This window comes from Hypanus sabinus, chromosome 26, assembly GCF_030144855.1.
Source record: "Hypanus sabinus isolate sHypSab1 chromosome 26, sHypSab1.hap1, whole genome shotgun sequence".
NCBI lineage: Eukaryota > Metazoa > Chordata > Chondrichthyes > Myliobatiformes > Dasyatidae > Hypanus > Hypanus sabinus.
Genome location: NC_082731.1, coordinates 38324231 through 38348224, shown reverse-complemented (window position 1 = coordinate 38348224; position 23994 = coordinate 38324231). Strand labels below are relative to the sequence as shown.

General features: G+C 47.1%; 1 protein-coding gene across 1 annotated transcript; it reads right to left on the bottom strand.

The window, feature by feature from the left end:
• Nucleotides 1-3865: 3865 nt before the first annotated feature.
• LOC132381463 (zinc finger protein 850-like) lies at nucleotides 3866-20125 on the bottom strand. Its single transcript, XM_059950890.1, has 3 exons — nucleotides 20034-20125; nucleotides 17195-19504; nucleotides 3866-8962 (listed from the first exon to the last, which is right to left on the bottom strand). The coding sequence occupies exons 2-3, from the start codon at nucleotides 18446-18448 to the stop codon at nucleotides 7820-7822; spliced, it is 2397 nt and encodes a 798-aa protein (XP_059806873.1). The 5' UTR covers nucleotides 18449-19504; nucleotides 20034-20125; the 3' UTR covers nucleotides 3866-7819.
• Between the last annotated feature and the right edge of the window lie 3869 nt (nucleotides 20126-23994).

Below are 23994 nucleotides of genomic sequence, written 5' to 3'. Positions count from 1 at the left end.
ATTCATATCTTTTGGACTTGTCTGAATCTTAAAAACCATTGGAAGGAAGTTTTTCAGACCTTTTCCTTACTTTTTAAAGTCAATTTTAAACCTAACCCTCTGCCGTCCCTATTCGGTATTGTTGCAGGACAAGATATTAAGCTGAGGGCATCTGATTGACATAGCTATAGCCTTTAGCTTTCTTATACCTAGGAGGATGCTTTTGTTTAAATGGAAAGATGTTTTTCCCCTACTCATGCTCAATGGTTATGTGACATTATGTTGTGGCGACCCTTTTCCTGGCGTATCCGAACCGACTCACAATGAGATAGCCTACGGGGGTTTGCGAGCACAGAGCTTTGGAGCCTCTGCGCCATGGGGGGCCGGTTGACAGAGGCTTAAAAGTGAGGCTGAAGTTTTGGAATAAAGTTTTTTCCTTCGACTGCAGTTACCGACTCCGTGTCGTAATTTTAGCGCTGCGTGTTGCACACCGCTACAATGTCATGTTTAGATTTAGAGAAGATTCTTTGTTCAATTTCTGAATCTTGTCAAGACTTTCAAACATCGTGGGGACCTTTTCTGAATTATTTTCAAAACCTTCAGTTCGTTGTTTAAACTCAGATGTTGGCTATTATTAATTTTTATTATATGAGAAGGTATTTTACCTTCTTTTCTCCTCAATGAACAGCTTCGGTCTTGCTAGGGGTTAGATTTTTTTGTAACAAATTAGTATATTTCCATATAACTATAGATTAACTTACAGTACATAAATACAGGGTAATGTGATTGTTATTATGAACTGATATAATGTAATTGGTAGTTTTTAAAAAATCTTTATTGACCTTTTATGTACCCTTTCTTGTACTCTGTATTCTTCTATGTAGAAACTAATAAAAATATTGAAAAGAAAAAAAGCTGTCAATGGGTGAAGGACAACATTTCAGATGAATTGATTTTAGTCGGTGGGCTCTGACATCACAGCGAAGTTTAATGCAAGTTCGAGGAACAACTCACTTTATAACTGGGCACAGACCAGGCATCAGGACTGACCATCAAATTTTCTAACTGTTTTTCTGTCTCTTATCAGAATGGGTCATTTCTACTGGTCATCAGTCTGTGACTTGGCTCAGTTTGTCCCTCTCCATTGGTATTATTTTGAAGTTCTGTTCCAAGACCCACAGCACTACTGAAGTACCTGATCCAGGCTTTCGAATAACTCTGACCATTCCCCTTCCAAGGAGATAATCTCAGAGTTACAATTTTGTTCTGAGTTCCTACTCAATGGATTTAGAAAGCTGGAGCTCAGAAGTCTAGGAACTGCATCCACTCTGGGCCGTTCACTTCCAAACAAGGCCTATGGTCTATCGGACAAAGTAGAAACCATGGTGGCCTCCGAGGGGGAGAGAGAGGTTAAAGTAAAGATATGATTAATGGTAGAATTCCAGTGGAGACAGCAAAAGCTGCAGAGGATAATATGTTTAATGTTTAATGCTGTAGGGGCAGGTGGGGCACATAGGTCTCTTGCACAGATAAATACCGTGAGGGAGGTTGATTTCCTTCACCATGTAGCCATCCAGGTGAAAATTACTTTGGACCTGGAAAGACTTCCCAAGGAGATAAGACGATTATACACCGATATTCCTACAGAATGGGTACAAGGTGAAGGAAATCAATTGGACCCTGAAAAGGGCCAACAGAACAACCAGGAATCCTATCAACCAGGAGGAACATGTCCCTGACGCCTGTCTTCCCTATATTTCTATGGTTTCTGGAGGGATCACTAGGTTCCTGAAGAAATATATCCATAAGGAAGCTCAAATCACAGCTTCTGCGGATCAAAGATGACCTAGAACTCAGGGTGGCTGGTGTTTACAGGACGCTTTGTGAATGCGGATCAACGTACCTCAGCCAGCCGGGACCCACAGTGAAAACCCCTATCAAGCATCTCAGGAGGTGTATTGTTTGGGTTACCTGGATAAATCAGTGGTAGCAGAACATTGCATTTCCACTGGCAATAGGATTGACTTCGACAGCATACAACCATTGTGTCGTGCCAGTGGATTTTGGGACTGTCAGGTAAAGGAAGCCATTGAAGTAAAACTACAGGAAAAGAATTTGAACAAGGATAAAGGTCTTGCTCCAGGTAAGAACTGGAATTCTATCGGAAACCTGATTGGATGAGGACTAACCAATCAGAAAGAAGTATAAATACCACTGGACTAGACATGGCCAGGCATCATCACTGATGAAGATGGCAGTTTGTCATCAAAACGTCAATTATAATCGATACCTGTACCCGGCTGGAAGCCTGAGAACAGCTTATTTGTTTTGGTATACTCCTTAATATTATTGGCTAGCTTTCCTTATTTGTGTTCTTAATGACTTTTTAGTTGCCTTCTGTTGGTATTTGAAAGCTTCTCAATCATCTAACTTCCCAATAATTTTTGCTCTACTGTATGTCCTCTTTGGCTTTTACTGTATGTTGGCTTTGAGTTCTCTTAATAGCCACAGTTGTGTCATCTTTCCTTTAGGATGCTTCTTTGTATTTGGGATGTTCATACCCTGTGCCTTCCGAATTGCTTCCAGAAATTCAAGCCATTGCTGCTCTGCCACCATCCTCGCCAGTGTTCTTTTCCAGCAAATTCTGGCCAACTCCTCTTCCGTGCCTCTGTAATTCCCTTTACTCCACTGTAATTCTGTGATTTTTATTAACGACCTGGATGTGGGAGTAGAAGAGTGGGTTGGCAAGTTTGCAGACGACACAAAGGTTGGTGGTGTTGTGGATAGGGTAGAGGATTGTCGAAGATTGCAGAGACATTGATAGGATGCAGAAGTGGGCTGAGAAGTGGCAGATGGAGTTCAACCCAGAGAAGTGTGAGGTGGTACACTTTGGAAGGACAAACTCCAAGGCAGAGTACAAAGTAAATGGCAAGATACTTGGTAGTGTGGAGGAGCAGAGGGATCTGGGAGTACATGTCCACAGATCCCTGAAAGTTGCCTCACAGGTAGATAGGGTAGTTAAGAAAGCTTATGGGGTGTTAGCTTTCATAAGTCGAGGGATAGAATTTAAGAGATGCGATGTAATGATGCAGCTCTATAAAACTCTAGTTATGTCACACTTGGAGTACTGTGTCCAGTTCAGGTCGCCTCACTATAGGAAGGATGTGGAAGCATTGGAAAGGGTGCAGAGGAGATTTACCAGGATGCTGCCTGGTTTAGAGAGTATGGATTATGATCAGAGATTAAGGGAGCTAGGGCTTTATTCTTTGGAGAGGAGGAGGATGAGAGGAGACATGATAGAGGTGTACAAGATATTAAGAGGAATAGACAGAGTGGACAGCCAGCGCCTCTTCCCCAGGGCGCCACTGCTCAGTGCAAGGGGACATGGCTTTAAGGTAAGGGGAGGGAAGTTCAAATGGGATATTAGAGTAAGGTTTTTCACTCAGAGAGTGGTTGGTGCGTGGAATGCACTGCCTGAGTCAGTGGTGGAGGCAGATATACTAGTGAAGTTTAAGAGACTGTTAGACAGGCATATGGAGGAATTTAAGGTGGGGGGTTATCTGGGAGGCAGGGTTTGAGGGTCGACACAACATTGTGGGCCGAAGGGCCTGTAATGTGCTGTATTATTCTATGTTCTAATACTGATACATCTGACTTCAACTTCTCCTTCTCAAATTTCAGGGTGAATCCGGTCATATTATGAACTCTTCTCCTGAGTTGTTATTATTTTACCTTAAGCTCCCTAATTAATTCTGGTTCATTGCACAATACCCAATCCAGAACATCTGATCCCCAAGTGGGCTCAAACATGAGCTGCTCTGAAAAGCCATCTCATAGGCATTCTAGCAATCCCCTCCTGGAACCCAGCAGCAACTTGATTTTCCCAATCTACCTGCATACTGAAATCCCCCGTAACTATTATAACATTGTCCTTTCAACGTGCATTTCCTATCTCCTGTTGTACTTTGTAGACCACATCCTTACTACTTTTTGGGGGTCTGTTTATGTCCCATCAAGGTCTTTGTACCCTTGCAGTTCCTTAGCTTTATCCGCAATGATTCAACACCTTCTGACCCCATGTCACCTCTTTCATTGCTTTGACTTCATTTTTTTTTAACCGAAAAGAGCAACACCTCCCCGCCGCCTTTCTGTCTGTGCTTTTGATGCAATGTGTATCCTTGGACATTAAGATCATAGCTATACTCTTCTTTCAGCCATATTCAGTAATACCTACAACATCACACCTGCCAATCAGTAACTGTGCTTCAAGTTCATCTACCTTATTCCAGATACTGTGCGCATTTAAATATTGAATTGAATTGAATTGAATGATCTTTATTGTCATTATACATAGGTACAATGAAACTCTGGCGTCCTCTCAGGCAACTAAATAGAGCAGTAGATCAAAACAAGCCAGTAATAGAAAAACAGTATTAAGTTAATAAGTAGCAGAAAATAAGTTGCAGCAGCGCCAGAATATCACAGTAATGCACAAAGTGCCGTTAATGCAAGTATTTGAGTCCCTGTGTGTGCTCACAGTTTCAGTCACTGTTCTGTGGGAGTGGTGTGATGGAGGCCACAGCTCTGGGGTAGAAGCTGTTCCTCAGTCTATTTGTTCTGTTTTTTATTGTCCCGAACCTTTTGCTGGACGGCAGCGGGTCAAATAGGGAGTGGCCAGGGTGTGTGATGTCTCTGGACATGCTGACTGCTTTCCTCCCGAGGTTGCTGGAGTAGATGGTGTCCAGTCCTGGGAGCTCCATCCTTACAATTCGCCTTCATAATAACACCTTCAGCCCTGTATTTACCCTATTCAATCTTGTCCACCTTTTACTTTGCAATTCATCCTGTTGACTGCAAGATTTTCCCTATCATTGGCCTCTACTTGCTAGGAGCCTTACTATCACATTGCCTCTGTTTGTAAACCAACTACCTCATCTTCAGCACTATTACTCTGGTTCCCACCCCCTGCCGAATTAGTTTAAACTCTAGCCAACTATACTTCACTCATCCTGTCAAGAAATGTAGAGGTGGCTTGACCCAATAGCAGTGATGATTCAGTGGTGAACAAAACTGGAAATAACAGGGCAGGCATCAAGGTAAACTTTCAGGATGGAGAGGGAAAGCTCGGAGCAACTGGTTGAGGCTGACTGGATTGAGGAGTAAACAAGCACTGTGGGTGAGAACTGGGGTTAAATAGGCTGCAGGTGATGGGTTTGGAACGAGAGGCGGGTGAATCTTATTAACTGGGTGGAGACTGACATGTGCCTGCATTGTCCTCTTCTCTCAGTCTCACAGCCAACCTCTCCCTCATCATCCCTTTCACCGTCTCTCTGCTCACCAGTTAATTTCACTATGTTTCTTTTCACTGCCCCTCTCTCCCATTGTATCTCTCACCCACCTCAATGTCTCTCCCTTATTATCCCTCTGTTATTGTCCTAATGTAATCTCTCACTGACCCTTCATTATCTGTCCTCACTACCCCTCTCTTGCCCCTTGCTGTCTGCCTCTCAGTTCCCACTCGCTGCTCACTACCTCTCCCTGTGCCCTCACTGACTCCCACCCACTGCTCCCTTACTCTCTCTTCCCACTGTCACTGACTTGTGTCTGGCTGGCACTCCACCTCGCACGCTAGTTTTTCACTTCACCCCTCCTCCAATCAGTGCAAAGCCGAGCGTCCTGATTGGAGAAAAGTGGAGGCAGCCCACAGATGGTTCAAAGGTGTCTTTCAACCAATGCCGACCAATCGGAATCAGGCAACAGCATGCCCAGTCTTAATGTTCAATTATGCTTTTAGCTAACAACAGGACAGCTGGGATCTTCCACAAAGCAACCAGACAAATCCGGCGTTGTGCTGCATGGAAAAGGGTCATCGTAGGAGATGCTGCAGAGCGATGTGTCTGTAGGCGATCTGTTGTCCACCTTGTGCATTCTGACACAACTTTAGACTCTTGGCACCTGCGCACACAACTTGCAGTCACAGTAAACTCTGAAGCTCCAGGAATAAGGAGGTTAACAACCAATGTCATTCTCCCTCGATCCAGAGATTTAAGGGACAAAGAACACAGGAGACATAACCGAATGGAACCCGTGACAATAGACAATTGTAGACCATTCGGCCCTTCAAGCCTGCACCGCCATCTTGAGATCATGGCTGATCATCTACTATCAATACCCAGTTCCTGCCTTGTCCCCATATCCCTTGATTCCCCTATCCATAAGATACCTATCTACTTCCTTCTTGAAAGCATCCAGAGAATTGGCCTCCACTACCTTCCGAGGCAGTGCATTCCAGACCCCCACAACTCTCTGGGAGAAGAAGTTTTTCCTTAACTCTGTCCTAAATGACCTACCCCTTATTCTCAATCCATGCCCTCTGGTACTGGACTCTCCCAGCATCTGGAACATATTTCCTGCCTCTATCTTGTCCAATCCCTTGATAATCTTATATGTTTCAATCAGATCCCTTCTCAATCTCCTTAATTCCAGCGTGTACAAGCCCAGTCTCTCTAACCTCTCTACATAAGACAGTCCAGACATCCCAGGAATTAACCTTGTGAATCTACGCTGCACTTCCTCGACAGCCAGGATGTCCTTTCTTAACCCTGGAGACCAAAACTGTACACAATACTCCAGGTGTGGTCTCACCAGGGCTCTGTAGAAATGCAAGAGGATTTCCTTGCTCTTGTACTCAATTCCCTTTGTAATAAAGGCCAACATTCCATTAGACTTCTTCACTGCCTGCTGCACTTGCTCATTCACCTTCAGTGACTGATGAACAAGGACTCCTAGATCTCTTTGTATTTCTCCCTTACCTCACTCTACACCGTTCAAATAACCTGCCTTCCTGTTCTTACTCCCAAAGTGGATAACCTCACACTTATTCACATTAAACGCCATCTGCCAAGTATCTGCCCACTCACCCAGCCTATCCAAGTCACCCTGAATTCTCCTAACATCCTCATCACATGTCACACTGCCACCCAGCTTAGTATCATCAGCAAATTTGCTGATGTTATTCTCAATGCCTTCATCTAAATCGTTGACGTAAATTGTAAACAGCTGTGGTCCCAATACCGAGCCCTGTGGCACCCCACTAGTCACCACCTGCCATTCCGAGAAACACCCATTCACCGCTACCCTTTGCTTTCTATCTGCCAACCAGTTTTCTATCCATGTCAATGTCTCCCCCCCGATGCCCTGAGCTTTGATTTTACCCACCAATCTCCTATGTGGGACCTTATCAAATGCCTTCTGAAAATCGAGGTAAACTACACCCACTGGATCTCCCCCGTCTAACTTCCTGGTTACATCCTCGAAAAACTCCAACAGATTAGTCAAGCATGATTTACCCTTAGAAAATCCTTGCTGGCTCGGCCCAATCCTATCACTGCTATCTAGATATGCCACAGGGAGAGTGAACAGCAGGGATGGAGTTAAAAGGGCTGTCGCGGAACAGAAACACTATCAGGACCAGCTGGGCTGAATTGACTCCCCACTGTTCACTGTGTATGCCGTAGATTCACTGAGCACCTGAGACAGAGTTTAAAATAGAATTTAATTATTAGTCACAGATGCAGAATATTAAACTCCAGCCCCATTACAGGTGAACATCAGCAGAGGAAACTCCTCCCATTTCCAGTGAGCTGGGTGGGGCATTGGGTGTGCTGAGCAGCAGCAATAATGGCAGAGTTCGACAACCAGAGGAAGGTTCAAACACCCCTGTCCCATTTGAACTTACCTCCAGATACAGCAACTGTAACATTTGCAGCTTGTTTAAACTTCTTCCCCAGTGTGAACTCGGTGGTGTTCACTCACCTCCGAGGTTGGGAGAGTGAGTGACTCATTTCCCAGACACTGAAGAGTTGAACGACCCCTCAACCCTGTGAACTTTCTGGTGCCTTATCAGGTTGGACGACAGAGTGAATCCCTTCCCACATTCAGCGCAGACGTACGGCCTCTCCCCGGTGTGAGCTCGCTGATGAAGCTTCAGTTCAAATGACGTGGTGAATCCCTTCCCACATTCAGAGCAGGTGAACGGCCTCTCCCCAGTGTGAACTCGCTGATGTACTTTCAGTTGAGATGACTGAGTAAATCTCCTCCCACAGTCTGAGCAGCTGAATGGCCTCTCTCCTCTGTGAACTCGCTGATGTGTCTGTAGCTTGGTTGACTGTGTGAATCCCTTTCCACATTCAGAGCAGACGTATGGTCTCTCCCCAGTGTGAACTCGCTGATGTGTCTTTAAGTTGGATGACGTGGTGAATCCCTTCCCACAGTCCGAGCAGACGTACGGCCTCTCCCCAGTGTGAACTCGCTGGTGTACCTTCAGATCAAATGAGTGAGTAAATCTCTTCCCACACACTGAGCAGCTGAACGGTCTCTCCCCAGTGTGAACTAACTGGTGTGCTAGTAGTTGAGATGACCCAGTGAATCCCTTCCCACATTCAGAGCAGATGAATGGCCTCTCTCCTCTGTGAACTCGCTGATGTACTGTCAGTTGAGACGACCGTGAAAATCCCTTCCCACAATCTGAACAGGTGAACGGCCTCTCCCCAGTGTGGACTGACCGGTGTGCCAGGAGATGAGATGATCGAGTGAATCCCTTCCCACAGTCTGAGCAGGTAAATGCCATCTTTCCGGTGTGAACTCGCTGATGTGTCTGTAGGTTGGACGACTGACTGAATGCCTTCCCACAATCTGAGCAGGTGAACGGCTTCTCCCCGGTGTGGACTCGCCGGTGTACCTTCATTTGAGACGATCGAGGAAATCCCTTCCCACACACCAGACAGGTGAATGGCATCTCCCCAGTGTGAACTGACCGGTGTGCCAGGAGATCAGATGATCGAGTGAACCCCTTCCCACAGTCTGAGCAGGTGAATATCATCTTTCCACTGTGAACTCGCTGATGTGTCAGTAGATTGGATGACTGAGCGAACGCCTTCCCACATTCTGAGCAGGTGAACGGCCTCTCCCCCGTGTGAATTCGCTGATGTACCTTTAGTTGAGACAAACGGGGAAATCCCTTCCCACAGTCTGAACAGGTGAATGACTTCTCCCTGGTGTGAACCGACTGGTGTGTCAGGAGGTCAGCTGACCTAGCGAATCCCTTCCCACAGTCTGAGCAGGTGAACGGCCTCTCTCCCCTGTGAACTCGCTGATGTGTCTGTAGGTTGGACCACTGAGTGAATGCTTTCCCACATTCGGAGCAGGTGAACGGCCTCTCACCTGTGTGAATACGCTGGTGTATTTGGAGATGAGATGGGTGAGGAAATCTCTTCCCACAGTCTGAGCAGGTGAACGGCATTTCCCCAGTGCGATCTGACTGGTGGTTCTATAGGTGCTATGACCAAGTAAATCCCTTCCCACAATCTGAGCAGGTGAATAGCCTCTCTCCAGTGTGAACTTGCTGGTGTATCTGTAAGTGGTATGACTGGGTGAAACTTCCCACAGACAGAACTGTCTCTCTTCCTTATGAACTCACTGGTGTGACTCGGGATTGGCTGAGTGAGGGAATCCCTTCCCACACTGGCAGAAAGGGACTGATACCTCCCAGCTTTCAATTTTCTGGAAATACATTAAGTCAGATGTCAGATGTAGTTAAACCCTGGCATAGCCAATGCAGCTGAAGAACTGATCTCTGGTGAACAAATAGTGTGATCCCAGCACCCCGGTTCCAGTGGATTTCCCTGAGTTACAACAGAAAACCTCACTTTATTTCAGGCACAAAGCATGCTTCCAGCTGGAATCAGATTCATCTTCATATCCAAAGTTCGGCAAACAGAAATATTGTCGTTACAGAGGAATGTCTGGTGACTCCTTAAAAATCCGGATAGACACAGCAAAACTGTCATGTGGTTGTGTTTCACGTTCCTGCAGAGAAATGATTTTTCATTTCTAACCTATAAAATGATACACAAAAAAAACATAAATGGGTGAAGGACAACATTTCAGGGGAATTAATTTTCATCTCTATGGTGATCTCTGACATCACACTGTTACAGCGAAGTAACTGGACGGACCATCACATTTGCAGACTTCTTCTGTCTGTATCAGAATAGGCCTTTTCTAACTGTCATCAATCTGTGACTTGGCTCAGTTTGTCTCTGTGGATTAATATTATTTCAAGTTCTGGTCAAAGTCCACACCACTAGTAAACGCACTTGATATTGAAGACTTTCGAATTAATCTGACCATATTTTTGTTCTGAGATCATCATCCTGGGATTTACATAGCTGGAGCTCGGCAGTGTTTGGTAGACACATTCGCTGAAGCTGGAAGTGTCAGCCATGGCTGCCGCTGTACCCAGAACACCCCACGAACCAGATACCCGTCTATCCATCACGGTCCCAGCGGTACGCATGCGCCACAGAAATCACGCCAGCGCCTCCATTTATCGGCAGAAAGCTCCCCGGGATGGGTACGGATCGTGGGGCGGGGAGAGAGAGGGAAAGGACCGGACCTGTCCCTGGGTGAAGGGTTACGGTACGTCTGGAGCCCGCCGCTATTGTGAGTTAGGATACAGAGGCCGGGTCCAATGAAATCCCACCCGAACACCCACTCCTACCTGCTGACGGTTGCCGAGCCTTTTGTCCACTGAGCGCATGCGCGATGTGCGCGGGGGGGGGGGCGCAGATCAGACGCGGCGCATGCGCATTTGATCCTTGCGCCACCGGAGGTGAATTCTGAACGGGCGGCGATATCTGGCTAAGCAGAGTGAAGAGAAAACTGCCGGCGAGTACCGGGCCACATGCTTCAAATTCAATCAATTTTAAAAAAATACATACTGACAACTGAGCAGCTACCCTTAACGCAGCGGACTCCATAAAAGAACCTGATCAGTGTCAGCCGTTATTCCGTGACTTATAGTCAAAGTCAAACCCACTTAATGCAGATGCAAAACACGAGAGATTCTGCAGACGCTGCAAATATAAGCAACATGTGTTCGCAAAATACTGGAGGAACTCAGCAGGTCAGGCAGCGTCTGGGAATTTCGGGACGAGGCCCTTCATCAGAATTGGAACGGAAAGGAGAAGCAGTCAGAATGGGAGGGAGGTACATTCTCGGACGTGATAGGTGAAGCCAGGTGGGTGGGGGCGACGGGACGAAGCAAGAAGCCGGGAGGTGAAAGAGCTAAGGAGCTGGATAAGAAGGAATCTGACAGGAGAGGGAAGTTGATCGTGGGAGAGAGAGAAGGAGTGAGGCACCGGGGGAGGAGATAGGCAGACGAGGAGAAGAGGTAAGAGGCAGTCCAGAGTGGGGGATTCAAGAAAATGGAAGCTGGAGAAATATGATGTTCACGCCATCAGTTTGGAGGCGACCTGGACGGAATATGAGGGGTTGCTCCTCCAATTTGAGAGTGGCCTCAACGTAGCAACAGAGGAGGCCACTGAGTCAGAATGAGAATGGGGATGGGAATTAAATGGGTGGCCACTGGGACATCCTGTTTTTCTGAAGTTGGAGCAAAGATGCTCCATAAGGTGCACAACGACATACACATCCCACAAACACACCTACATGCGCACACCCACACACAATACCCCACTGAAGCTACAGACAAACCAATGCATGTAGTGCATGCAAGCACCCCATCCCCTTTACACACACATGCACGCACACCTATGTGTGAGCGCGTACACAAACTACCAAGCTCAGGAACCAAACTTTTCCGTGGGCGTCCTCTGTAAGAAAGTTTGTAAGACATTTCCATGTGTGTTGGTTTCCTCCCCGTGCTCGTGTTTCCTCCACAGTCCAAAGACGTACAATTCGGTTGGCTAATTGTTAATTTAAATTATCCTGTGATCTGGCTAGGGTTCAATTGGAGAGTTGCTTGTCAGCACAACTCAGTGGAGCAGGGTTCTGTTGTTTTTGATGTGACACATTGGGAGTGATTAAAGAAGGAGGGGTGGTACCAGTCATGGGAAAATGGCTCAGCAGTGATCGAGAACTTGAGTACTGAGGCATTATGGGCAGAACCACATTAGTGGGGCTATAGACCATCCGACAGTCCTAGGGATTTAGACAAACAAATTTGGTAAAGAGTCCGCAGACTTTTGCAAAAAAACAAAGGTTGTTACACTAGGTGACTTTTAACTTTCCACTTATTGACTGCAAGTTCCACACTGTAAAATGACTATGTGGGATAGAGTTTGTCAAATGTGGTCTCCTTCACCAGTCCATAGAAGTCCCAACAAGGGAACATGTGATACTCGATCTGCTATTAGGGAATAAGACAAGGGCAGGTGGTGGACATTTGTGTGGCATCCAGTGACCACAATGCCATTAGTTTCAAAGTAAGTGTAGAGAAAGAGAGGTCTGGTCAGCACGTTGAGATTCCAAATTGAAGAAGGGCCAATTTTGATGGTATCAGAAATGATTTGGCAAGTGTGGATTCGGACAGGTTGTTTTCTGGGCAAAGGTATTCTTAGAAAGTGGGAGGCCTTCAAAAATGAAATTTTGAGAGTACAAAGCTTGTACATGTCTGGCAGAATAAAAGGGAAAGATAACAAGTGTAGGGAACCTTGGTTTGTAAGATCTATTTGAGGCCCTGGTTAAGAAGGAAAAAAAGGAGCATAGCAGGTAGGAACAAATGAGGTGCTTATAAAATACAAGAAATAAATCAGGAGGGCTAACGTAAGGCATGAATGGTCAGCAGAGAAGGTGAAGGAGAATCCTAAGGGATTCTACAGATATGTTAAGGACAAAGGAATCACAAAGGACAGAATTGATCCTCTGGAAGGGATTGAAAGAGGGAGGACAGGTAGGGAGAGTATGACAAGGAGTACAGTGAGAGAGTGATTGGGAGAGTGAGAGTGGGAGCTGAGTGAGTGAAGGAGAGGGTAGGGAGAGGGAGTGAGCAAGACAGGAGGGAGCAACAGGGCAGAACAAGAGCAGCAGGGGATATGAGAAGGGGAGTGTGGCTAGAGCAAGACAGGGACAGGGAGTGAGAGAGGTCAGGGAGAGCGAGCATGGGGAGGGAGAGCCAGAGAGTGTGAGAGGGTAAGGGAGAGAGGAAATAGGAATGCAGTGGGGAGGGAGGGGAGGGGAGCAGGAGAGGAAATGAGGAGAGGTTTGCAAGAGAGTGAGTGAGCAGGTAAGGAGGAGAGCAAGAGAGGTGAAGGGAGAGTGATTAAGGTAACAATGGGGGACTGAGAAAGGGAAGGAGAATGAGAGGGTTCTCACAATGTTCAATTTGAAATTATCTCATCTGGTAACCTTTCCAACTTTGTTTGCCACCAACCTCACAGCAGGAGAGAGAAAGGGAGGCAGAGACGGAGCCGATGTCCTGGGGTGGGGGAGTGAAAGAAGCAGGAGAGAGATTGGGTGAGAGAAGGAGGTGGGGATAGGGTTTGTTGAGGTTGGGTGGAGCTTGAGAGAAGGGGTGGGCATGGGGAGGTTCGAGAGAGGGGTGGGGATGGGGGGGGAGTTTAAGATAAGTGGGAACGTTTGAAAGAAGCGATGGGGAAGTTTGAGACAGAGAGAGAGAGAATTGCACATTAGTTCATGAAACTAACAGAAACAGGCTACCCTGTGCTAGCAGTGCAGGGATCCCATGTCTCTCTCTCTCTAATAACCCAACATTCACTAACCTTGCCAGGCACTGGCTGACAGAGTCTGTAGGACCCTCATGATGGAGGGGAAAGAAGACAATGTATGGAGGAAAAGAGAGGAGAGACGGGGAGCAGGGAGGGAGGAGAGACAGACTGGGAATGAGGATGGTGGCAGAGCAAGTGGAATGTAGGTACCGCGAAAGTGTGAGGTGGGTGAGCAGAGAGTCCAGGAGAGGGACCAGTGATGGAGGGGAGAAGAGGAGAGAGGCATAGTTTGTTTGGATAGCAGAACATTCATCATGTCATCTAACAGAAAGGGCATCGGCTTAAGGTAAGAGGGAGATTTAGAGTGTGTTTGAGAAAGTTTTCTTTCACCCAGAGGGTGGATGAACTGTGTTACTTGGAGGATGGGGTGGAGGCAGAAACCTGCACAGATTTAAATAATTAGACAAGCACTTGAAACACCATGTTGTGTTGAAAATGGGATTCTTAAAAGATGCGCACAAAAATACTGCAGAAGTTGGAAATATGAACTGAAAGCGGGGGGGGGGGGGAGGGAAACCCATACAAAATGCTGGATGAACTCAGCAGGCCAGGCAGCATTTATGGAAATGAATAAATAGCCGACTTTTCGGGCCGAAACCCTTCTTCAGGGCTGGAAAGGAAGGGGGAAGATGCCAGAGTAAAAAGGCGGTGGAGGGGTGAGGAGGCCTAGCTGGAAGGTGATAGCTGAAGCCAAATGGATGGAAAAGGTAAAGAGCTGAAGACAAAGGAAACAGATTGGACAGGAGAGTGGAACATGGGAGAAAAGGAGGGGTACTGGGGTGATGGGTAGATGAGGAAAAGATACAAGAGGCGAGAGTGGACAATACAAACAGAAGGAAGGGGGATGGGGGGGGGTGAGCCGGGGAATTAACAGAAGGAGAAATTGATATTCATGCCATCAGGTTGGAATCTATCGAGAGAGAGAAGCCCATGGACCAACTTGTCGGAACAGTAATGGAAACGGGAATTAGTATGGCCACCGGAAATTCTGCTTTTGGTGGATGGAGCGGAGATGCTCAACAAACTGGTCTCCCAATTTAGGTCAGGTCTCGCCAATTAGAGGAGATCACATTGGAGCACTGGACACAGCAGACAACCCCAGCAGAGTACAGATGAATGGTTGCCTCACCCAAGGATAGTTTGGAGACGTGCATAGAGGAGATGATAAGACACGTGGAGGAAATTGGAGAAGTGGGGTGCGGGTGGGTTAAAGGTGCATTTGGTGGTATGATATCATTAAATATATGGCAGAGGTTGCACAGAATCATGCATTGGATGTGGAGGCTCTTGATTGGTAGCTTAGGACAAGAGGAACTCTATCCCTGTTAAGGTGGCGGGGAGATGGGAAATTTCTAGAATGGAAAGCCTCATCCTGGAATCAGATACAACAGACACGAAGGAATTGAGAGAGGGGAAAAGCATTTTTAGAGGATATAGGAGGAGGTATAACAAATATAGCCATGGGAATCGGTAGGTTTATAAAAGATGTCGGTAAATGGTTTGTCTCAAAAGCTGGAGACAGAGAGATTGGGAGAGGGGAGAGAAAAGTCAAAAATAAAGAAAATATATGCCAAAAGGGCAATGTTACACTAGTCTTGGAGGATTTTAATATGCAGTTAGATTGGGAAAATCAGGTTGGTGCTGGATCCCAAGAGGGGAATTTCTAGAAGGCCTACAAGAAGGCTTTTCAGAGCAGCTCATGGCTGAGCCCACTAGGGGATCACCTAATCTGGATTGGGTGTTGTTCAATGAACAGTAATTGATTTGAGAGTCTAAGTAAAAGAACCCGTAGGGGTAAGTGATCATAATATGATCAAAATCACCCTGAACTTTGAGCTGGAGAAGCTAAAGTCAGATGGTTCAGTATTGCAGTGGAGTAAGGAGAATTACAAAAGCTGGCCAAAACTGATTGGAAAAGAATGCTGCCAGGGATGAGGCAGAGCAGCAATGGCTCTGAATTTTAGAAGCAATTGGGAAGGCACAGAATATATACATCGCAGACAGGAGAGGAGAAAACCGCGGCTAACAAGAGAAGTCAAAGCCAACATAAAAGCTAAAGAGAGGGCAGATAATAGAGCAAAAATTAGTGGGAAGTTAGAGGATTGTGAAGCTTTTAAAAACCAACAGAAGGCAACTAAAAAGATCATTAAGGTCCTACATCCGTGACACTTCACACACTTTCAATGACTTCAAGTCCCCTGGCTCCAATCACCTCATTTTCGTCATTTATGTCCAGTCCCTACACACCTCCATCCCCCGCCAGAAAGGCCTTAAAGCTCTCCTGACGAAGGGTCTCGACCCGAAACGTTGACTGCTCCTTTCAACGGATGCTGCCCGACCTGCTGAGCTCATCCAGGTTTTGTATTCGCCTTAAAGCTCTCCGTTTCCTTCTGGACACCAGACCCAACCAGTTTCCTCTACTACCACCCTCCTCCCTCTGGCGGTAATTGTCCTCACTCTCAATAATTCCTCCTTTGCCTCCACTCACTTCCAAACTAAAGGTATTGCCATCAGTACTTGAATGGGTCCAGTTACGCCTGCCTCTTTGTCAGCTACGTGGAACAGTCTATGTTCCAAGCCTACAAAGGTAGCACTGCCCCTCTTTTCCAATGCTGCATTGGTGACTGCACTGGTGTTGCTTCCTGCACCCACGCTGAGCTCATCAACTTTATCAACTTTGCCTTCAACTTCTGCCCTGCCCTCAAATTTACCTGGCCCATTTCTGACACCTCCCTCTCCTTTCTCACTCTATCTCTATCTCTGGAGACAGCTTATCTACAGACTCTCACAGCTACCCTGACTATACCTCCTCCCACCCTGTTACTTGTAAAAATGACATCCCGTTCTCTCAATTCCTCACTCTGTGCCACAACTGCTCTCAGGCTTTTCAATCCAGAACGAAGGAAATGTCCTCCTTCAAAGAAAGTGGCTTCCCTTCCTCCACCATTAATGCTGATCTCAGCTGCACCTCTTCCATTTTGCACACGTTCACCCTCACCCCAACAGCCGACGCATCCAGCCATCTTTAATGGGATCAACAGCTCTCAGCTGTGTGAGACACAGCCCTTTAGAAGCAGCGGAAAAGACCCATGACATTGAAATAAGGGAATTCCAGGGAAACCTCCTCACACACAGTGCAGTGACCATTTGGAACCCGTCACCGCAGGGAGAGTGAGAGGTGAACAGCAGGGATGGGGTTAAATGGACTGTCGTGGAACAGAAGCACCGTCAGGAGCAACTGGGCTGAATTGACTCCCCACTGTTCACTGTGCACGTTGTAGATTCACTGAGCACCTGAGACAGAGTTTAAAATGGTATTTAATTATTAGTCACAGTTGCAGAATATGGAACTCCAGTCCCATTACAGGTAAACATCAGCAGAAGAAACTCCTCCCATTCCCAGTGACCAGGGTGGAGCATTGGGTGTGCTGAGCAGCAATAATGGCAGAGTTCAACACCCAAATGTCCCATTTCAACTTGCCTCTGGATTCAGCAACTGTGACGGTGAAATATTCAGCATGCAGCTTATTTAAACATTTCCCAGTATGAACTTGGTCATGCATCACAAGGTTGGGAGAGTGAGTGAATCATTTTCCAGACACTGAAGAGTTAAACGACCCCTCAACCCTGTGACCCCTCTGGTGTCTTATCAGGTTGGACGACAGAGTGAATCCCTTCCCACATTCAGAGCAGACGTACGGTCTCTCCCCGGTGTGAACCCGCTGATGTACCTTCAGCTGAAATGACTGAGTAAATCCCTTCCCACAGTCTGAGCAGGCAAACGGTTTCTCCCCAGTGTGAACTGACTTGTGTGCCAGTAGATCAGATGACCGAGTGAATCCCTTCCCACATTCAGAGCAGGTAAACGGTCTCTCCCCAGTGTGAATTCGCTGATGAGTCTGTAGGTTAGATGACGTGGTGAATCCCTTCCCACATTCAGAGCAGGTGTACGGCCTCTCCCCAGTGTGAACTCGCTGATGCACCTTCAGCTGAAATGAGTGAGTAAATCTCTTCCCACACACTGAGCAGGTGAACGGTCTCTCCCCAGTGTGAACTAACTGGTGTGCTAGTAGGTCAGATGACCGAGTGAATCCCTTCCCACAGTCTGAGCAGGTGAATGGCCTCTCTCCTCTGTGAACTCGCTGGTGAGTCTGCAGGTTGGATGACTGCGTGAATCCCTTCCCACATTCAGAGCAGGTGAATGGCCTCTCCCCAGTGTGCACTTGCTGATGTACCTTCAGTTGAGACGACCGAGGAAATCCCTTCCCACAGTCTGAGCAGATGAACGGCATCTCCCCGGTGTGAACGGACTGGTGTGCCAACAGGTCAGATGACCGAGTGAATCCCTTCCCGCAGTCCGAGCAGGTGAACGGCATCTTCCCGGTGTGAACCGACTGGTGTGCCAGGAGATCATTTGACCGAGTAAATCCTTTTCCACACTCTAAGCAGGTGAACGGTCTCTCCCCAGTGTGAACTGACTGGTGTTTCCGTAGGTTGGATGACTGACTAAATGCCTTCCCACATTCAGAGCAGGCGAATGGTTTCTCCCCAGTGTGAATTCGCTGATGTACCTTCAGTTGAGACGACTCAGTAAATCCTTTCCCACAATCTAAACAGGTGTACGGCCTCTCTCCAGTGTGAACTGACTGGTGAGTCAGTAGGTCAGACGACCGAGTGAATCCCTTCCCACAATGTGAGCAGGTGAACGGCCTCTCCCCAGTGTGAAGCGACTGGTGTTTCTGTAGGTTGGACGACTGAGTGAATGCCTTCCCACATTCTGAACAGGTGAAAGGCCTCTCACCTGTGTGAACACGCTGGTGCCTTTGCAGATGAGATGGGTGAGGAAAACCCTTCCCACAGTCTGAGCAGGTGAGCGGCATTTCTCCAGAGTTAACTGGCTGGTGGTTCAGTGTGCGGTAAGACCAAGTAAATCCCTTCTTCGAGTCTGAGCAGGTGAATAGCCTCTCCCTGGGGTGATCTGCCTGGTGTCACTGTAGGTTAAATTTCTGAGTGCATCCCTTGCCACATTCAGAGAAGAACAGCCTCTCTCCAGTGTGAGCTGAGTAGTGTGTTTGTAGGTGGCATTACTGAGGAATGCTTCTCCACGGTCTCTCTCTCTCTCTTTCTCTCTCTCTGTGTCAGCACATCAGGTGACTGAAAAAAGTTGAAGTCTCTCACATTTGTGCTTGTCTGCGGAGAGGTGAGTGAGTGAATCTCCTTCCACAGTAGGAGCAGGTGGACTGGCTCACTGGTGTGAATTTTCTCGCATCTCCTCAGCTTGACCGACAGAGTGAATCGCTTCCCGCAGTCAGGCTCAGTCAGCCTGGATGACTGAGTATATCCCCTCCCGCACACGGAGCAGGTGAGTGGCCTCTCCCCCAATGTGAACTGACCAGTGTGTTTGTAGGTGGGATGACTGCGTGAACCCTTTCCCACATTCAGAGCAGATATACAGCCTCTCCCTTGTGTGTCAAAAGATCAGATGACTGAGTGGAGCTAATCCCATACACAATTGGACTGTCTCTCTCCCTTGTGAACTCACTGGTGAATCTACAGATCGTTGAGTGAGTTAGTCCCTTCCCACACTAAGAAAAAGGGAATGATGTCTCCTTGCTGTCAACTTTCTGGCAATTCATCAAGTCAGATGTCAGATGGTGAATTCCTCGCACTATCAATGCATTTGAAGACCTGCTCTCCAGTGAACAAATGCTGGCGTGTTCTCAGCACCACAGTTCCAGTGGATTTCATTGAGTTGAAACAAGAAACTTCACATCTTTTCAGATACGAAGTGTATTCCCAGCTGGGATGAGATACATCTTCATATCCAAGGACCAACAGAAGTATTGGTGTTACAAACAAAATGTCCGGTCACTCCTTAGATATCCGGACAAACACAGAAGAGCCAATGTGTTTGACATTCCCATGCCCCTTCGAACCTATAAAAAGATTTACAAAAGATATCAATGGGTGAAGGACAGCATTTCAGATGAATTAATTATAGTCTCTATGGCAGGCTCTGACACCACACTGTTACAGCAAAGTTTAACACAAGTTGGAGAAACAACTCATTTTCTAGCTAGGCACGGATCAGGACTGACCATCAAACTTCTTGCCTGTATCAGAATGGGCCATTTCCACCTGTCAACAACCTGTGACTTGGCTCAGTTTGTCCCTCTCCATTAGTATTATTTCAAGTTCTGGTCAAGGCCTATAGCGCTACTCAGAGCATACGGTTTAACATGATTGAACCTGGAAACTTTCTAATCATTATCACCAAGGTGATGAACTCAGAACTATATTTTTTGTTCCCAGTCCTTGGTTTTAGATGGCCGGAGCTCGGCAGTGTCTGGGAAATGCAATTGCTCCGCTTAGGCTTCCAAACCATTCCAACAGACTAGTAGGGACAGTGCTGTAAGGGTTAACTATGGCTGCCTTTGTACCCAGAAACCCCCACGAATCAGATACCTGTCCATACATCACGATCCCAGCGATACGCATGCGCCACAGAAATGGCGCCATCACCTTCGCTCATCAGCGGAAAGCTCCCCGCGTCCGGACGGAGATCGTGGGGCTGAGGGGGTGGGGGGGAAGGATCGGGGATACCGCGGGCTGCGGGGCTACAGTGTGTCCTAATCTCACAATAACTGTCAGTTCGCGTACGAAGTCGGCACCCGATGAAATGCCACCCAAAACTCCGCTCCTACCTGCCGCCGATGCCCGAGCCTTTTGTTCAGTCAGCGCATGCGCGATATTCGTGCCCTCGGCGCCTGCGCATTTCATCTGAGGGCAAGCGAAGGAGAAGTGTGAAGCGCAGCGGTTTCTGGGTAAGCAGAGTGCCAAGGAAATCGTCCCATGCCTCAAATCCCAGAATAATGATTTTATGTGCAGAACTCAGCAGCTACTTTAACCCAGAAAGCTCCCATAAAGAACCTGCATAGTATAATCTGTCATTCCATGCGTAAAATGTCAAAATCTAATCCACTTTAAAAAGATATTCCGCAGATGTTGAAAATATAAGCAATATTGGAGGAACTCAGCATGTCAGAGAGCATCTATGAGTGAATGGTCATCGTTTCGGGATGAGACCGTTTGTCAGGATTTGAAAGGAAGGGAGAAGGAGACAGTGGAAAGGAGGGGAAGGAGTACAAGCTGAGAAGTGGTAGATGAAGCCAGGTGAGTGGGAAAGCAGTAGGGCTGGAGAATAATAAATCTTGTAGGAGAGGAGGGTGGAACACAGGAGAAAGGGAAGGAAGAGAGGACCCAGAGGGAAGTAATAGGTCAGAGAGAAGAGTTTAAAGGTCAGATTGTAGAATGGGGGTGGGGGAGAGATTTGTTTAGCAGAAGAAAAACTTATTCATGCCATCAGTTTGGAGGCTAACCAGACGGAATATAAGGCGTTGACCCTACATCCTGAGTGAAGCCTCATCATGACACAAAGGAGGCCATGGTCTGATACGTCAGAACAGGAATGGGAATCGGAATTAAAATGTTTGGCCACCGGAAAGCTCCATTTGTGGTGGATGGAGCGAAGGAGCTCGACGAAGCAGTCCTCCAGTTCACGATGGCTCTCAGCAAGGTAGAAGAGGCCGATTTAGGAGCACTGGACACAATAGACAACCCCAGAAGATCGGCAGGTGAAGTGTTGCTTCACCTGGAAGAGCTCTTTGTGGCACTGAATGGAGGTGAGGGAGGATCCGTATACGGGCCACTCTGGCTCTTGGGTCATTTGCAGGGATAAGTGCCAGAGAGACGTTCGTGGGGAGGGATGAATGGACCAGGGAATCGTGGAGGGAGCAATCCCTGCAGAATACGGAGGGGTTGGGGGAGGTAAAGATATGTTTAGCAGTAAGATCCCTTTGGAGATGGTGGAAATTGTGGACGATACTCTTTCGGGTGCGGAGGCTCTTGAGGGGGGGATGTTAGAGCAGGTGTGGTACTTGGGCTGCTTTCAGGAATAAGTGCCGGGTGGAATATTAGTGGGGAGACCTACCATGTTTGCAGAGGCCATTGTGTGAGTGGCCAGTGTTAAGGTGGCGAGACAGGTTCCTGTTACGTTTATTTTTCTGCAGTCTTTATCAGTTAATGCAGTGAGAATTCTTCCAGGGGCTGTGCTGTGTTCTTTGTGTGAGAGGTGGGGATTCTGGGAGACCTCCAGCCTTGCTTGTCTGAACTGCAGAGACACCAGCGAATACTCACAGGGGAGAGATCGTTTATCTGTTTCATGTGCGGGAAGATGTTCATCAGTCGTCTAACCTACTGGCACAGCCGCGAGTTCACCACGGGGGAGAAGCCGTTCACCTGCTCTGAACGTGGGAAGGGATTCACTCAGTTGTCCAACCTTGTGACACATCAGCGAGTTCACAGAGGGGAGAGAGAGACCATTCATCTGCTGTGTGTGTGGGGAAGGAGTTATTCGGTCATCTGGTACACCAGCGTGTCCACACCAGTTCAGCTGCTCTGAAGGTGGGGAGGGATTCACTCGGTCAGACCCCCTAGTGATGCACCAGCGGGTTCACTTTGAGTAGGGACATGTACTCGGTCATCTCACCTACAGACGCACCAGCAAGTTCACGGTGGGAAGAAACCATTTATCTGCCTGTCTGTGGGAAGACATTCACTCAACTCATCCAACATGATTAGACACCAGCGCGTTCATTCTGGGGAGAAGCTGACCATCGCCCTGAATGTGGGAGGGGATTCAACCTCATGATGCCCACTGAGTAAGAAGTTTAAACAAGCTGACTGCTGTATATTTAACCATCACAGTTGCTTAATCCAGAGGCAAGTTCACAAGTGAGTTGGGGGTTGAATTCTGCCATTGTCGCTGCTGTTCAGCACACCCAATGCCCCACCCTGGTCACTGGGAATGGGAAGAGTTTCCTCTGCTGATGTTCACCTGTAATGGGACTGGAATTTAATATTCTGCATCTGTGACAAATGAATCAGTTCTATTTTAAACTCCATCTCAGGCACTCAGTGACTCTACAACACACCCAGTGTACAGTAGAGTCCCGACTCAGTCTGGTGGTCCCTGCCAGTCCTTCTGTTCCACAAATGCCCTGTGGCCCTGTGTGCCAGATAATCACCACTCTAACTTACGGGCCATTATGCCAACCTGGCATTTAGGGCAACAGTGAAGGTCCTTTTTCACTGATTGGCTTCCTTCACTGTGGTCAGCAGCATGCCGTCAGTTTTCACGACCATCAGTCACACAAGTCCCGGGTGGAGACTCAGGAATACCGTCGCACTCAGATGTAGAAGGATTCTTCATTGCCATTTCTGTAACAACTTTGTTTCACCAGTCAGGGTCGTTGGCCCTGAGCTGAACCCCCGAAACTGGAGGACCAGTGGACCACTCTTAGTCTGACCTCTACCCTTTGACCTGTTTGGCATGGGTGACCCTACCAATAGTCAAAGTATAAAGTCCTGAGTCCAGCCAATGGAACTCTCCACATCAGTGAGGCACGCAAGCTTCCAACGCTAATGACAAGGTTGTAGTTCTCTTGGAGGCACCACACAGTGAGTGAAGTTTTCCCTTGAATTTCCTGCATGGCTTTCTGCCGTCTGAAGAAGAGAAGCTCACTGCATGTCAGACATGTTCCTCACCCCTCTAATCTCGGGGCCGAGGAAGAATGACATTGGTGGTTGGCCTCCCTATTGGCATGATAAAAATGAGGTCCTGCAAATGATGGAAACCTGGAGCAACACACAATACTCGAGGTGCTTAGCAGGTCAGGAACCATTGGGAATAAATGGAGCATCTTCTGGGTGGCTGGCGGAGACTGGTGAAATTCCACATTGTTGGGACTGCTTCTTTTCATGTTATATGGCAATGATCTGGATGACAGAATCGATGGCTTTGTAGCTTCCAATAGATAGGTAGAAGAAGATAGGTGGAGTGGCATATAGCTTTGAGGAAACGGGAGAGCGACTTGGACCATTCTCTTCGGAGGCTGGAGAAGAAGTGGCTGTTGGAATATAGTGCAGGGCAGTATATGGTCTTGCACTTTGGTAGAAGGAATGAAGGCATGGACTATTTTCTAACTTGGGAGTCCTCCATAAAGGTTAACCTGCTGGTTGATTTGGTGGTAAGGAAGGCAAATGCAATGCTAGATTTCATTACAAGACGTCTAGAATATAAAATTAAGGCTGTAATGCTGAGACTTTGTAAGGCATTGGTCAGACTGCACTTGGAATATATTGCCCAGTTCTGATCCCCACACAATACTCCAAATTAGCTATCACCAACATAATAATAGTAATAATTGAGCAGAAGTGGGAAATTATTTTATTGCAGCAGCAACATTTAAAAATACATCAATTATAATAATAATATTAACTGATAATAGAGTACAGAATAATAATATACACAATAATAATTTACCAATGTGTAAAAATAATGTACAAAATAATAAAACAGAGACTA